Below are 16,822 nucleotides of genomic sequence, written 5' to 3' on the forward strand. Positions count from 1 at the left end.
ATTTACAGGAGCCAGGGAAAAAACGGGCACAGGGAAACTGGCAAAAGTAGAATATCTGCACGTTTACCGATATTCTACAATTTACAGTTTTAATCTGCCATACTAAAATATCGGTAGATCGTAGCGATCTCTTACTATAGCTAAGCCTAACCCTACTCTCACACATAATCCTCCCCCCCGACGCCTAATTTTAACCGCCCCCACCACAAACACCGTTCCTGACACCTAACCCTTAACCCTCCCCCCTCCACACAAACCCCAGTCCTGACCCTTAACCCTTAACCCCCCTTCTACACATGCCAAAAAAGAGAACCCCCTCCCCTTCCCCTCCAACATAGGTAAATATTAGGGGCACCCAAACCACTCCATAAAAAAGGCAAGAAAAAACAAGCAAAATCTGTAAATGTTGGGTGCTGCTTTGCTCCCAGATTTCTGATTTGGTGCCAGCTTGACAATATTTCAATGTTTTATATAGAATTCAATCGGGATCAAGGGACACCTGGGCACTCTACCCAAAATGATCACAAACAATCTTTTCAGGTGAAATAAGTAGATACTTTTATATAAGCCTATCTTCCCCCTGATGGGTATACAGAGAGCAATAAAAATGCATAAGAAGCTACAGCCCCTTCCCACACTATCTAAAATAAAAGTAAAACTTTCCTGCAGTTGAACTTTAAATCCATAGACCGGAGGCAATTGCGAAACCATCTTTTCATACAGTCACTAGTCTGATTCAATTCATTTTGATTCGGTATTATTTTTCATTGTAGTAGGTTTGAATGTGATTGTGAGGATCTCAGACAGTTCTTATTTCAGATACTTTGATAAAGTAAGTCAGCCATACATGAACCAGCAAACCGGAGTCAGAATGTATTTTGGACTTACCTTCTATGATAACGTGGACTTCATTCGACACAGCTGTGCCCAGTTCATTCCTGGCATAGCAGCGGTATTTGCCTTGAAAATCCTTTAAGTTCCCATTGAAAGTGGAAATAGTCAAAGTCCCTGAATTACTCTTCTGCATGACTCTTGTGTCATTTGGTTTAAATGGTGATCCATCTTTTTCCCATATATACCTAAAATGAATCATAAAATATGGAGTCAGTCTTAAGATTTGGTGGAAAAAAATATTAAACAAAAATTGCCTTGACACTAGTATCAAATACTGCATTGATTTAGTTCTCAGAATAACTACTGAGTTAGGTCTTAGGTGCTGTTATTTTAAAACGGACCTGAACTCCGACCATCCTCTCTGCTCTAAAAGATACACAACTGCATAATAACCTTTAAACAAAGAAATATTTATTTGTTACAGCTGATTCAAATCCTAAACTAAATCTGCACTGTTTCTACTTCCTGATTCATGGAAGTAGGTATATTGATAACATCCTGTGCTTTCAAATAAGCTTATCTGCCATCTCTGCCATGGCAGTCATGTGACACAGGGGGGGAGATCAAATTAGAACTTGTGATTAGACACAAATGAGGGGGAAGTAGGCAGGCTAAACTCTCTAAATCCATACAGGGTGAATTTCGCTATATTTTCCTTCTGTCCTGTGCAAGAGTTCAGGTCCACTTTAAAGCAGGAGTTTGAAATAGGTTGCTGTGTTCTAAGAGGATCATATATTTGTTTAGAGTGGGAGGCTTTTAATCATTCTCTCCCCTCAGATGTAAAATGGAGGGGATTCACTTTTATAGTCAATCTGTAGCACAACAGAGTCTTAAAGGGATACTGTAGGGGGGTCAGGGGAAAATGAGTTGAACTTACCCGGGGCTTCTAATGGTCCCCCGAAGACATCCTGTGTTGGCGCAGCCACTCACCGATGCTCCGGCCCCGCTTCCAGTTCACTTCTGGAATTTCTGACTTTAAAGTCAGAAAACCACTGCGCCTGCGTTGCCATGTCCTCACTCCCGCTGATGTCACCAGGAGTGTACTGCGCAGACACAGACCATACTGGGCCTGCGCTGTGTGCTCTTGGTGACATCAGCGGGATCGAGGACACGGCAACGCAGGCGCAGTGGTTTTCTGACTTTAAAGTCAGAAATTCCAGAAGTGAACTGGAGGCGGGGCCGGAGCATCGGTGAGTGGCTGCACCAACACAGGATGTCTGCAGGGGACCATTAGAAGCCCCGGGTAAGTTCAACTCATTTTCCCCCGACCCCCCTACAGTATCCCTTTAAAGCAGCAGGGACATCCATACAATGCCAGAGGAAAAAAAAACACTTATATAGATAGATAAATACTTGTTTTGCTTTCATAACATATGTATTGTACCATCCACATTTTGATTTCAGTGAATTTTAAATAGCAAATAAAGAAAAAACAGTTTCAGGCATTTTCCATCTTTACTGCCCCTGACTGAAGCCAATCCTGATGTTATTTCCTCCCTTACTCTTTTTTTCTCCTAGAAATAGCACTGTCATATCTAGCTTGCTTTGTAAACACATGTGAGCACTGCATGGATCGTATTTCATCAGCTTCTGCAGAGCGGTGAGCTGTATTGTGTCACATTGAACTGCCCTCAGCCAGATTTATTATAGCAGAAACATTTATATTAATCAGAAAACATGAAATGTTACCATTAATGTTTTATTTTCCTAGTGCTCCACCCACTGGTTTGATTAGAACATTTTGTAACTTGAACTCATTTTCACTTTACCTATGTGTAGAAAATATAAGCCCACAATGAATAATATCTGTGGCCAAAGCAGAAGTCTGTAATTTAATCCTGGTAACTACATTTAAAGCAAGATACTTAAAGCTGTTTAATAAAACATCCAAATCAACCAACCAGCAGGTAGGGCTCAAAAAGAAAAAGATAAGAAACAATTTGTAACATATATTTTAAATGTATTTTTAGTACTAAACAGCATTAATCAAACACATTAAAACTCTATGCATTCTCTTCAAAACCACTTAAAGAGACACTGAAGCGAAAAAAAAATATATGATATAGTGAATTGGTTGTGTACTATGAATAAAAACTGGAGTTTCTCAACTCTTCCTGTACTGGAAACAATTACACTGATGTATCTGATCTTAAGCCCCATCTACACCATGGGACATTGAAGCGATCCGGCGGCTCAATTAGCCGCCGGATCGCCTCTTCCGCGTGCCCGCCATGTCCCCGCTCGCCGCGCGTGCGCCGCATTCGATTCCCCGCTCGTGCCCGCTCGTCCCCGCCGGCGCCGCTTATCTCCCGCACGATTCCCTGCCATTGTCCCCTCGCGGGGATCGAGCAGGGAATCGGCGGTGCGAAGATCCGTCCTGCCGGATCTTATCAATCGAGCCGCATCAGCGGCTCGATTGATAAGGAGCATCGCGGCCGCATCTACGCGTGTAGATGCGGCTTTAATGTTTTATTACTTAGCTGTGCTACACATACAAATCATAATATCATCATTTTTTTTTTCGCTTCAGTGTCTCTTTAAGGACCACAGGCTTAAAGGGATACTCTAAAAAAAAAAGTGATTTTTACTCACCTGGGGCATCCCTCAGCCCCCTGAAGCTGTATGGTGCCCTCGCAGCCTCGCTCCTATCCTCCAGTCCCCGCCGGCGGCTACTTCCGGGTTCGGCGACAGCTGCCGACAGGCTGGGAACGCGAGTGATTCTCCACGTTCCCAGCCGCTATATCACCCTCTATGCTGTCCCCGCTCGCCGCGCGTGCGCCGCATTCGATTCCCCGCTCGTGCCCGCTCGTCCCCGCCGGCGCCGCTTATCTCCCGCACGATTCCCTGCCATTGTCCCCTCGCGGGGATCGAGCAGGGAATCGGCGGTGCGAAGATCCGTCCTGCCGGATCTTATCAATCGAGCCGCATCAGCGGCTCGATTGATAAGGAGCATCGCGGCCGCATCTACGCGTGTAGATGCGGCTTTAATGTTTTATTACTTAGCTGTGCTACACATACAAATCATAATATCATCATTTTTTTTTTCGCTTCAGTGTCTCTTTAAGGACCACAGGCTTAAAGGGATACTCTAAAAAAAAAAGTGATTTTTACTCACCTGATTTTTACTCACCTGCAACAAGCCCTTAAAGCTGCAGTGGCCTATTTTGTAGGAAAAAAAAGCCTGGTCACTAGGGGGTTTAAAGGGATACTTAAGTCTAAAAAAAAGTGATTTTTACTCACCTGGGGCATCCCTCAGCCCCCTGAAGCTGTATGGTGCCCTCGCAGCCTCGCTCCTATCCTCCAGTCCCCGCCGGCGGCTACTTCCGGGTTCGGCGACAGCTGCCGACAGGCTGGGAACGCGAGTGATTCTCCACGTTCCCAGCCGCTATATCACCCTCTATGCTGCTATAGCGTATATGTATACGCTATAGCAGCATAGAGGGTCATATAGAGGCTGGGAACGCGGAGAATCACTCACGTTCCCAGCCTGTCGCCGAACCCGGAAGTAGCCGCCGGCAGGGACAGGAGGATCGGAGCGAGGCTGCGAGGGCACCATACAGCTTCAGGGGGCTAAGGGATGCCCCAGGTGAGTAAAAATCACTTTTTTTTAGACTTAAGTATCCCTTTAAACCCCCCTAGTGACCAGGCTTTTTTTTCCTACAAAATAGGCCACTGCAGCTTTAAGGGCTTGTTGCAGGGCCATAACTCAGCAGACAAGTGATTCACCCCCCCCCCCTTCCCTTTCTGCCCACCAACAGATCTTTCTGTTGGTGTGGTCTGATCGCTCCCCAGATGTTTGTTTATTTTTATATAAATATTTATTTATTTTATTTTGCAATACATTTGTGCTTTCTTTTTTATTATTTTTACTGTTCTCCCTCCATCCCTCCCCCCGCCAGCTAATCAGTGCGATCGGCTGTCATAGGCTTCAGCCTATGACAGCGGATCGCTTCCCTGTCGCCTAGGGGGACAGCGCTGCTGTAGACAGCAACACTGTACAATTTTAATAGACAGCGGTTTCGCCACCTAACAGTCTCCTAGCTGTGATCAGCACTGGGAGACTGATTGCGGAGCAGAGCTCCGTCATTCAAGCTGAGATCCTGCTAAACACGCCCCCAGGACTGCACGCCGATGTGCGTTAGGCGGTCCTTAGGTTGCCGCCGCGTCCACACCAATTGGCGTGGAGCGGTGGTTTAATAGTTAAAAGGACCCTGAGGTGAGAGGGATATGGAGGCTGCCATATTTTTTTTCCTTTTAAACAATAGCAGTTGCCTGGCAGACCTGCTGATCATTCTTGTCAATAGTGTCTGAATAACACACTAGTAGCCATCACGTTATTATTATCATTTTATATTAATATAGTGCCAACATCCATAGCTCTGATACCCCTTCTTGTTGCCCCAACATTAATCTTTTCCTTATGTGTATCCTGAGTGGACTGGCATGGAGCAAAAGATTATACTAGAGAACCAGTGTACACTCGCACACATTGGTATGACCTTACCACTCCATCAATCATCTTTTGGGAAATAGATTGATTTATGACCCAAACTTTTGCCTACAGATCCACTCATAAAGCCTTTATAGAAGTATGGAGGGTACAAAAGTCAAGAAAACTCAATCCTCTATACTCCAATAGGCATTGGAATTCTAATTGATGTAGAAAAAGGAGTATGTTGGGCACTTAGAAGGAAGAATTGCCTCCATACAAAACACAGAGGTATAAAGGATAAAATATATATAACGCATTTGTTTCATCAGTGCGTGAATCTTACCACATGAAAATATTTAATAAATCCCCAAATCCCATAGATGATCATCCTGGCTAACCATTAATGTATATTCACAACTGAATACGCAATAAATTCCATAGTGGGGTCATTACTGTGTACCGAACCCACTGCATATTAAGTGTGTTGTATTTAGCTACATTAATTATTAGCTAGAATAATAAAGTGTGGGATTTGGAGATTTTTATTTTTCAGATGTTTTATGAATAAGCGTTCATGTACTGACATACTGTAATAAATTATTTTGTATCTTATCCTTTATTTCTTGGTGTGCAGTCTTGATACGCAATGACCAGCTACAGACCTGACTGTAACCTTCCTTTTCTGGGGAAGGTAATTGAAAAAGCCATATACCTCCAGCTAGAAGCTAATATCTTACAAAACAACATTTATGACCCATTCCTGCCTGGCTTCAGGAAACATCACAGCACTGAAATTGCCCTCATTTAAATCTGCAACCACCTGCTCATGGCAAGAGACAGAGGAGAGTGCTCCATCCTGATACTGCTAGACCATTCTGTAGCCTTTAAAACAGTTGACCATGACATCTTGATAAACAGGCTACAGGAATACTGTGGTATTGATGGCATAGTTCTCCAGTGGTTGCAATCCTTCTTGAGTGGCAGAACCCCAAAAGTGTCTATGGGGCCCTTCCTGTCCACCTCTGTACCTGGGGTGCCTCAGGGCTCAATCCTTTCTTCCCTGCCTTTCACAATTTACATGTTACCGCTTGGAAAACTAATCCAAAAACATGGCCTCACATACCACTGCTATGCTGACAACACCAACTACATCTTTCCTTCAAGCCTGGTGACAGACCCAACTCCAGCTATAAATGCCTGCTTAGGCGAACTACAGCAATGGATGAGTGTCAAATGGCAGAGACTAAATGCAGATAAAACTGAAGTCCTTCTGATCGTAGGGCAGCGAAGGATGACAAAAACAACAACTTGCAGTCTTCACCACTGAGAATAGGAGGCACAAATCTACACAGCTCTGAGCATGTGCGTAGGATGGGGTTCGTTTCATTCAGCTCCTATACTTCCTCTTTCCAGTTTGGAAGGCGGAAACATTGGAGTTAAATAAAACGCACCCTGACCTGCTGTTTTGTGCTGAAATGGCGCTGAATGTGGGTGTTTGGGTTCCGAACCACGATGTCCTGAATTCAAACAAAGACAATACTTTTAACAGAGTGAGTCAGTCAAGACTTGCCAAACTGGTACTTGAAAGGAACCTTAAGTGAGAGGAATATGGTGGCTATTTGTTCCATTATAAACAATGCCAGTTGCCTGGCTGCCATGCTGAACCTTTGGCTATGTTGTTTTTAAGTCACCCACCTGCGAAGAAGCATGTAGCCAGTAGAGTCAGAGACCAGAGTTAAAGTATATAATCTGCATGCACATTCTGGGTCAGTGGCCAGGAGCGTAACAATAGACCCTGCAAGGGATGCAGCTGCAGGGGGGCACAGAAGCTGCAGGGGGGCCCCATGGGGGTAGAAGTTTATTTTCCCTGTCCTGAGAGACCGACAACTAAGGGCATGAAGGGAAAAAAATTTCTGCTCTCTGCACACTTGTTCTAATGACTGCATCTGCTCAGCCACTGATAAGAAATCATACAAAGTTTTGTAAACAAGATTTGTAGATAGACCTATTCAGTGTGAAGCAGGCTCTTGTGTACCACGCCCTTCGCCCAGCCTCTCTGCCCCTCCCAAGTGCTCTGTACTGTAGTGATGCTGGAGAAGTCTGCAGAGCCACTTGTGCTCCATCAGGGGACAGAGAGAATGTAATAACCTGAGGCTTTCTGTATGTATATTTTGCACACCATGTGTGTCTGTATGTGTGAAAGCATGTGTGTTTTATCACAGAAGCTAATGTAATTGATAGAGAAAATGAGTGCAGTGTACACTGTTCTCTGTTTTTATCTGCATGGGGAAAACACATTCAAGTGTGCACTAGCCAATTGAACAACATTGGTTCTCAGTTTACCTGTGTAGAAAGCAAGGTGGGGGTGGGGGTGGGGGGGGGGGCAAAGTTTCACAGAGGGACCCAGTGATTTCTAGCTGCCAGTGGCATAAATGTGCACATATTTTATTATACAATGGGAATCATTGGCATTGGCTTGGACCATTACACTCTAAGCGAGCTTGATCTCATCTCTGTCTAAGTTGCCTCAATCCTTTATGGATCCTCCTCTAGTGACCTCTATTCCTGGAGCATTTAAAGAAGAACTTATACCTAGCATTGCACTTCATCCCATTCAGTAGCCGATATCCCCTTCCTCATGAGAAATCTTACCTTTTCTAAAATACATCATCAGGGACATCTATATGGCTGATATTGTGGTGTAACTCCGCCCACAGTGTGATGTCAGGGCTATGGCCCTGACAGTTTCCTGTCTCATTGCATCTGTTTCCACCTGTCAAGCACACAGTATCTCAATATGTGCACACATATGCATAAAGAAAACCAGGGGTGGGCAAAATGTGTTAATCAGGTCATATTCCTCTTGAATGTGGCCTGCTGCATCAGTCCATGTCTCCCTCCTTTAATCCCTTCCCACCTCCTTCCCAACCTCTACAGCCAGGAATGATTGGGTGTAACTCACCCAATCACTCGTTCGAGCAGTGATCTCTCCATACTGATGGCGGCATCATGTGACGTGACATTCTAGTACGTAAAGATGGCAGGTCACATGACGCCACCATTGCCATGGACATCACTGCTGGAATGAGAGATGTGGTGAGTTAATTCTTTTAGGTGCGCTGCATGTATTTTTCCCGAACAGCAGGAGGGAGAAGGGGAGAAGAGCGGAATGCCACCCTTTTAACGATCGGTCGCCTTCATAGCACCCGCAGGCCATATCCAGCCTCTGGGCCATAGTTTGCCCAGGCCTATTTTAGCCTATCACGTTGTTTGTGGGTGTATTTATAGATAGTGGCAGTTGGTGCTGTCTTTTTATTTTTCATGTCTGCCAGTAGTAAAGAATATGACCTGCAGGCTGACTGTGGATCAAACAACATGAACAAATTACACAGCACATTTTAATCAGTTCTTGATCTCTCTTCTATGTTTTAACATCTGACTTTGCAATGTATTGATTTCTTTTTTTCCCCTACTACTATCTTTCATTAAAGTTCATTTTTAATTCACTGCTCTAACATCATAACACCAATGCTTTTATCTATATGCAATAAAGGGGATGCAAAAAATTCTGTCCTGCAACCAAATTTAATGCAAATTCTATGCACAATGGAAAGGGTCCATCCCAAGCAGCAGGAAATGCATATGATTGGCCCCACCCTCAAGCTGCATACTGTTTACATTAAAGTTGTCTGGAAGTCAGAATTATTGGCATTTCATTGACCATCTCCATTCTTGTCCATGAACCCAATATCAGCTTCAAACTAAGTTTTTCATCTGAAAACTGCTGTGCATTCTAAACCTCTGCAGGCAAATCTCATTGGGTTACCTAGTGCAGCCAAACGAGCAGGTGGCAGGGAGCAGTTATCGTTACCCGTTTCAGAGTGCTTCTTTTCTTCCTCTACCGGTGGCTCTGAACTTCCGACAGGTCTTCTGGGTCCCGATCACATCTGAACATATGAAATGACATGATTGGGATCCAGGAGACTATGTCAGCGTTTCAGCACCACCTGGTGGTGAGGGGTGATGGAAAATATGGAGGAGACTCTTCCATCACCTCTCTTCCACCCCTGGGGGGGGGAAGAGACACAGTAATGCTGACATGGTCTCCTGGATCCCGATCACATGTCATATCACGTGATCGGAACCGAGAAAACATGTCGGGGTTACATAGAAGCCAAAGCGGAGGAAGAAGTAGCTGACCCAGCTGTCCAGACAGGTAACTAAAGAAGCTCCCTGCCACCCACTCTGCTTACTCTGCCGAGCCTGCCAGGCTGGGGAAGGCACATTTCCACAGCAGCAGGAAAAATTCAGCCATGTACCCAAATAAAGTTTTACTTTATTTGGCTTCTAAGGAGTTACCGTTCAATAAATATGCATGAGCATATCTTATAAAGTTTATGCAACTTCAAGTTTTTGCTTGCACAGTGGCTGTTATTTCATTCATTAGTCTATAGTGGTTTCAGAAAGCACAAAGGTAAGTGCTGTGATCTGCAATTTGCACTTCCCTCCTATTGGTTCTGTGAACTGGGCTGCTTCTGCTTCTCCACTATAGAACACTACAGAGAGGCTTTACTTAACTGTGCTCTCTTCACAATTATATGCTTCATATTAATGGAATTGTTCTTCATACCTGACACCAAAGAACCGGATATTCAGAGTAGTTAATTGGCTTTGTGACAGCCACCCACTAGTTCTGTAGAGGAGTTTGGTCAACAATAAGAAAAGGTAGGACGAGGAACGCATCTTACGTCACATACTGAAACTCGTAGCTATAGCTTGTGATCAAAGCTGCCTACAAATGTTCAGAACAAGCAAATACACAGACATCATTCTGTTATCCTCAGGGAATTATGGCAGCTCTAATAAAAGGAGTGCTCAGGATGGCTGAGTGTTTCTCAGAAGAAAGTAAGGAGTGAGATGCAGTCACTAGAGAAGGATGATGCAAGCTCTGACAATTGGAAGTGATTCTTCTTTAATTAGGGCAATTGAGAAAGGCCGTTGGCCAAAAATATTGTGCTGGTTTCTACTATGGACTCTTAATCGTCTGCAGTTGGTTGAGCTCGAGTCATCCTTCTATTGTGTCTATGTACAGGGGTGGTGGAACACAGGTGGTGGACTACCCTGAAAGACTCGGTGCTCCCAGTCTGCATACAGTATGTACCACTATAGTAGCCTGCAGGACATTGGTGTTTTTTGAGAAGCAGACACTGGCATCACATGCTTGTAAGAAAAGGAGAAAGGGGTTAAGCTGCAATTATTGAGCAGATAATTCCAACATGACCATGAGTTTTCTTCTTTCCTCCACTCAGCTGATGGTGTCTACAGGTTTGCTTCAGATCTGAGATCATAGTCCAGCCCAGTTTGATTCTAGTAATCTTTGGTGTACTGGTGACATCAGTGGCGTAGCTAAGGAGCGGTGGGCCCCGATGCAAGTTTTACAATGGGGCCCCCCAAGCACTCTATACGTAACAATTGATACGGCGCACCAAAACCTGCCAAGGGCAACTACAGACAGTGTCAGAGGTGCAAGAGAAGGATGGGAAACAGTTTGTTAAGGATTACCACTATTCAAAGTATCTATTGAAGTTATTATTATGAGCACAGGACCAATAGAGAGCTAATACTGTAGTTGAGGGAGGGCCCTTCGGGGCCCCTCTGGCCCAAGGGCCCCGATGCGGTCGCTACCTCTGCAACCCCTATTGCTACGCCCCTGGGTGACATAATTAGCTGAGATGACATATCGCATCCAGCGAACAGAGATCCTAACTCAGATACCCCCTCTTTGCCTGAAGAAGCAGGCTGTCACCTGTGAAACGCATTGCATTTTGGAATTTTTTAATAGTGACAGTTAAGTCTTTTCTGAAATTGACTATTTGGGTCATCATTTAGGAGGTAGCTTTACTACTACCTGCTTTTTTTGTGTCATTTTATACTTGTTGGCGCCTGTGTTACATTAACTTTATCTCTTAAAAGTTGTACTTTGTAAATTCGGGTGATACAGCATGAGGCTACTGTGATAAGGTGAGGTGAGGGAAGGGGCTTCGATGTGATCGCAGCTGGACCACTTGTTATCCACCATGCCCCAGGCACACATTTAGGTTTCCTTGTAGATGAGCCGGATCTGCTCAGGAGCATTGTGTGGCTGGGTGAGCAAAGCAACTTAAAAAGAAAAGACAGAGACAACGGGAGCCCAAATTTTGCAGTACGTCACAAAAAATGTAAAGATGAAAATGAGGCGAAATGAATACTCACAAGGGGAGGTTGCATAGGGAGCGACCAACCACTGGTAGCAGGTGGAGGTGCACAAACCCGACTCCACTCCGGTACCCAGAAAGAGTGTGGTGGTCGCACTCTTGAAAAACAGCAGCAAGGTCCTCCTGACATGTGGCATCAGCCACATGGTGACCATTCTTAGCCCTCACAAGGAGGCGTACAGCACCTGGCTTTTGAAACCCATTGGCACTTTATTAGGCTTATGGAAATGGGCAGAGACTCATGAAATACGTTGCCCGTGCTTATTGAAATTGATATATATATATATATATATATATGTATATGTATATATATATATATATATATATATATATATATATATATATATATATACGAATTTGTGGTTATTGAGGTAAGCCCCCTCCTCCTTTTCGATTTAATTTATTTTTAACTCAGTTTTAACCACATCTGGGTGCCTCTTATCCCCTTTGTGATCAGGAGCATGATCAGTGGCGTAGCAATAGGGGATACAGAGGTTGCGACGGCACTGGGGCCCTCCCTCAACTACAGTATTAGCTCTCAATTGGTCCTGTGGTGGTAATAATCCCTTCTATAGATGCTTTGAATAGTAGTAATCATTAACAAACTATTCCCTATCCCCTGCTTGCAAATCCTCTAATAGGCCCAGGGCACACCAAAATCCTCTAGCAGATCGCTAGTGTTTTTTGGAGCATTTTTGTGTAGCAGATTACAAATATTGTTACAGTAAAGTTGTAACTGAACAGCTACTGTAACAAAAGCACCAGAAAAACCGCTCCGATCTAGCGTTTTTCAGAGCGGTTTTCCACTTTCCTATACTTTAAAATTGAGGCAGAAATGTCCACCAGGAGGTAAGGGAATTATTTTAGGCCCAAACAATGGCATTATTAGATATACTTATTGGATCAAGTGCATCTTTTTTTTTGCTGTGATGATATAAGTTTTAGGATTATAATTGCTTGATAGGGTGTTTTAAAATTCAATGGTTTAGGCATGGCCTTTGCAAGTACTTCAGTGAGTGGGTCTAACCCTTTAAAAAAATTAAAAAATACCTTGGCTCAGTTGTCTACGACTGGTTACTAAAAAAAAAACCAAATAGTATCAGTGTAATGGCAACAGAAGCAAGGGGTGAGGAATAAGCAGTAGTTCAACTATTTCTTGCTGTCTAGGTTTTGTTGACTGTTATCCTCAAACTAACCCTTAAAGCTAACCTTCCTTAAAATGAACCTCTTCCTGACAATTAAATCTGAGCTCTACTTCTTACACTTTCCCGAACCTAACCCTAACATTCCCTCCTTTACATTAACCCCTCTCTAATACTTAACTATAACCTTCCCTCCTTACAGATAACCCCTTCCTGGACTTAGCTGTAACCTATCTGCCTTAGCATTAACCCTTTCCTGATACTAAGCTCTAGTAGTCTTTTATCCTTAACATTACCATATTCATCATATCCAACCTACCTATCATGAATCTGCTGATCATTAGAATATACCTATCACTTAATTTTCCCGTGTCTAGAATCTACTTGTCAAAGATATATCCGCTTGTCAATAGGATAGGGTACACGTTGCTGAAGTATCTACCCATCACACTGAAATTTGTCTCTTCCATCTGCATGTCGTTGTATGTTGAGTGTAGAATGCTGTAGTACAGTGTGAAGGTACTAAAAAGTCACAACTCTATTGAGGGGCCCTGGAACTTTGGCAAACCATAAGTGTCATATATGTAGCTTTGCTGCCTTTGGGCTAAACCCAAACCCTACCTTTCCCCACCTGCATCCACAAGCACTACTTAGTGGAATACATCCACAATCCAGATTACTCCAGTCCATCCATGAAGGGTAACCACTAATGATTGTCCAAGTCCACTCATAGTAGGTAACCTCTAATGATTGCCCAAGTCCACCCTATAATAGGAAAACTCTAATGATTGTCCAAGTCCTCCTATGGTAGATATACTCTGATTGTCCAAGTCCACTCCATGGTTGCTAACCTCTAATGATTGCTCAAGTTCATCCGTAGTATGTCACCTCCAATGACTGTCCAAGTCCACAAATGCTAGGCAACCTATAATGATTGTCCAAGTCCACTCAAGGTAGGTACGCTCTAATGAGTGTCCAGCCATGATAGGCAATCTCTAATTATTTAGTTTATCATCACATGATCAGATTTTATGTCACAGGTTTACATCTGGATCACATTAAATGTATGGCCTCTAGGTTAAAAGTCACAATGCTCTGATATATCCCACTTTTGTTGCATTTTATGTTGTACTTAGATGTAATCCCTGTCAGGTGGCATGCCATTATCAGGACAAGTCTAGGTTATAAGCATAGCAAAAGAAAAGGGAAAAAAAAGAATAAACTTACGAAGATTTTGAATTTTCTTTTGCTTCACACTTGAGTACGATGTCATCGTTGGGGTAGACCACATATCTCTGTGGAGGCTGCTCAGTGAAAACAGGAGGGAACAGTTGTGCTAAAGGAAAACACAGAACAGTTACTCATTAGTGTTTCAGAATTGTTGTAGTGGTGATAACCTTGTTTCCGCAGACAGAAATGGAGATGCGTGCAATATCACTATAGTGAGCCTTGCTTTCGTGCCTCATGTGGGCTGTATAGAGCCGTCATTTTATACTCTTCTGTAATTGTTTAACAAGAACTGAGTGCAGATCAGAAGGCTTTTGTTACTGAGGCAGGTCCAGTGTTTGTTGGCTGAAATGTGCAGCACATGGAGTATGTGTAGCTGCTGAATCAAAATGTCAGAAACGTACTCCCCCCCCCCCCCCCCTCCGCTTATGAGTCAGTTGGATGCATGTAGATTTATTTGGAAAAGTCCCTTGAGCAGTGGGATAAACATTTGGAACATTTGGGATAAACTTGATCAGACGTTACCTTTCCTCACCTGCACTGGACTGTATGAAAAGGTGGTGAAAATGAACTGCACACAAGACTGAAAGAGGTAATCAAGGACACATGTTTCCTGAACAAATTGGATTACTTGTCAAGGGCTTAACTAAATGGAGCAGTGCCTCCTAAACTTCCCTCGCTCTGATACAGGAGACTATACTTCAGATCAGGTGTTTGTGTGGCTACACTTGTTATGGGTGTGACGATCATGATGGCCACACTTGTTATATGTTCTTTGTGAGATGGCCCCAAGCTATGAAGGGCACCAAGGGGAGGCAAGCACTGGCATATCCAGACAGGGGTTCCGGATGTATGGAACACCCCCCTGAGACTCCTGTACCTTAAAAAAATTCCCCGAAATCGCTGAAGCGGGTAAGCTGGTAAAGGCTTGCCTCCTGCAGGGACTGTGGGAAAAACTCAGCTCTTTCACTATTGTAAAGACTGCATGTAGACAGCTACAAACGGTATTTCACAGGTTGAAAAGTCTTGACAGTCCCTAAACTCCAGGAGGGCTGCCTGCAGCTTGTGTGAGAGGTTGACCATCCCTTACATCCTCCACACCCCTATGGACGGTATACCTATATCATTCCCCTATTCCCACAATCCCCCCCCCCCCCCCACTATGTTGTTAATGTTTTGTTTTTGCTTTCGCAATGCTAAATGTATTTGGTCCTGCCAATAAAGCTTTTTTGGATTTGGCTGGCAGGGACAGGAGACACATTACATGCAAGTAGCCTTTGTGATGTGGGACTGCAATACAGATACTCCGCATTCACCATTGTTTTCCTCCTTCCCCTAGTGCTGGCTGGAAGGGGGGCAATCTCCCCCAGGCAGCCTTTCATTCAGAGATTTGTGTCTGGTGTATTCAGGTAGGCTAGCTGATAAAAGTGCAAATAGAGGGCAGGAAAGCTGGTAAATATACACAGCATGAGGCAGAGCTTGCCTGGAGGGTCCGTGGGCAAACATCTGTCTGGTCTCTCCTCATTGTTATAATGACTGCATGTGTGGATAAGGCGTTAAACAAGGTGAAAAGTTTTTGACAGTCCCGAGACTCCAGGAGGGCTGCTTTCTGACTTGTGTGAGGGACTGGCAGGGACATGAGTCCTATTACAGGCAAGTAGCCTCTGTGTGATGTGAGACTGCAATACAGATAAGCTCTCTGCTCCATCTCAGGCTATTCTCAGTCTCTCTCCACTCCTCCTCTTACTAGGCTAATGCACGCCAAAATCACAATAGCAATTGCTAGCAATTAGTGAGTGCAATTTTGTGAAGCGATTTTCAGAGCGATTTCTGAATGAATTGCTCAAAAAAAAAGCTACATGCAGTATACCTGCGATTTTGAAAAAATCACAACGCTGCTCTGAGAACACCCTCATAGGGTAACATTAGCCAAGCGCTTTTCAAATCATTGTCGATTTTAAAAACACTCAGAAGCCCTCTTGGTGTGCACCAGCCCTCCCTCATTCACCTTTGTTTCCCTCTTTCCCTAGTGCTGGGTGTTTGTGTCTTCTTGTCATACAGGAAAGCTAAATAAAAGTGCAATCCTGGTGAGGCAAATTATTATTATTTAGTATTTATATAGCGCCGCCATCTTCCGCAGATGCATATAAAAACACACAATTGGTTCACACGATGGCCAGGGGCCCCGGTCCTCTCTCACTGGCCGGGGCCCCAAGGCCAACACGTGATACCTGGAGGGGAGTGCAGGTGGGCCTGGACCTCTCACACCCAGGCTCTGGACCTCTCACATCCAGAAAACCCACCAACACTGCCTCCAACACTGCCTAATTTAGCATTCAGTATGGAGGCAGTGTTGGTGGGTTTTCTGGATGTGAGAGGTCCAGAGCCTGGGTGTGAGAGGTCCAGGCCCACCTGCACTCCCCTCCAGGTATCACGTGTTGGCCTTGGGGCCCCAGCCAGTGAGAGAGGACCGGGGCCCCTGGCCATCGTGTGAACCAATCGTGTGTTTTTAAACGTTTTCTTTCAGCTCTAGGACATGGCGGACAGGTGAGCGGTTAGGGAGGGACCCCTGTGGGAGGGATGCCTGCACGGGGCGGTCCTGCTAGCGACGCAACCTTGTGATGGCGTCCAACTGAAGCCTCCCACCTGAATGCTAATGGCTGCTAGATGTGGTATGGCAGGTAAAGGGTGTATGACAGTGCATCCTGATTGGCTGACGAGCACCTGCTGACCAATTTCAAATGTAGCTGGATGCATGTACTGCTGTGTTCTATTGCTTGTGTGTGTTGAATTTAGCATTCAGTATGGAGGCAGTGTTGGTGTGTTTTCTGGATGTGAGAGGTCCAGTGCCTGGGTGTGAGAGGTCCAGGCCC

At 44.4% G+C, this 16,822-nt stretch overlaps 1 protein-coding gene across 3 annotated transcripts in view; it reads right to left on the bottom strand.

The window, feature by feature from the left end:
- The window catches only part of L1CAM (L1 cell adhesion molecule), a 440,855-nt gene that overhangs the window by 120,752 nt on the left and 303,281 nt on the right, over positions 1–16,822 (bottom strand). For all 3 annotated transcript variants that reach the window (XM_068248209.1, XM_068248208.1, XM_068248210.1), the window contains 2 exons: positions 13,950–14,058; positions 889–1,079 (listed from right to left, as the gene is read on the bottom strand). In XM_068248209.1, the coding sequence (XP_068104310.1) occupies positions 889–1,079; positions 13,950–14,058 (300 nt within the window). The remainder of the gene's footprint in view (positions 1–888; positions 1,080–13,949; positions 14,059–16,822) is intronic.

The sequence above is a fragment of the Hyperolius riggenbachi genome, chromosome 8 (genome assembly GCF_040937935.1).
Source record: "Hyperolius riggenbachi isolate aHypRig1 chromosome 8, aHypRig1.pri, whole genome shotgun sequence".
In the NCBI taxonomy this organism is placed as follows: domain Eukaryota; kingdom Metazoa; phylum Chordata; class Amphibia; order Anura; family Hyperoliidae; genus Hyperolius; species Hyperolius riggenbachi.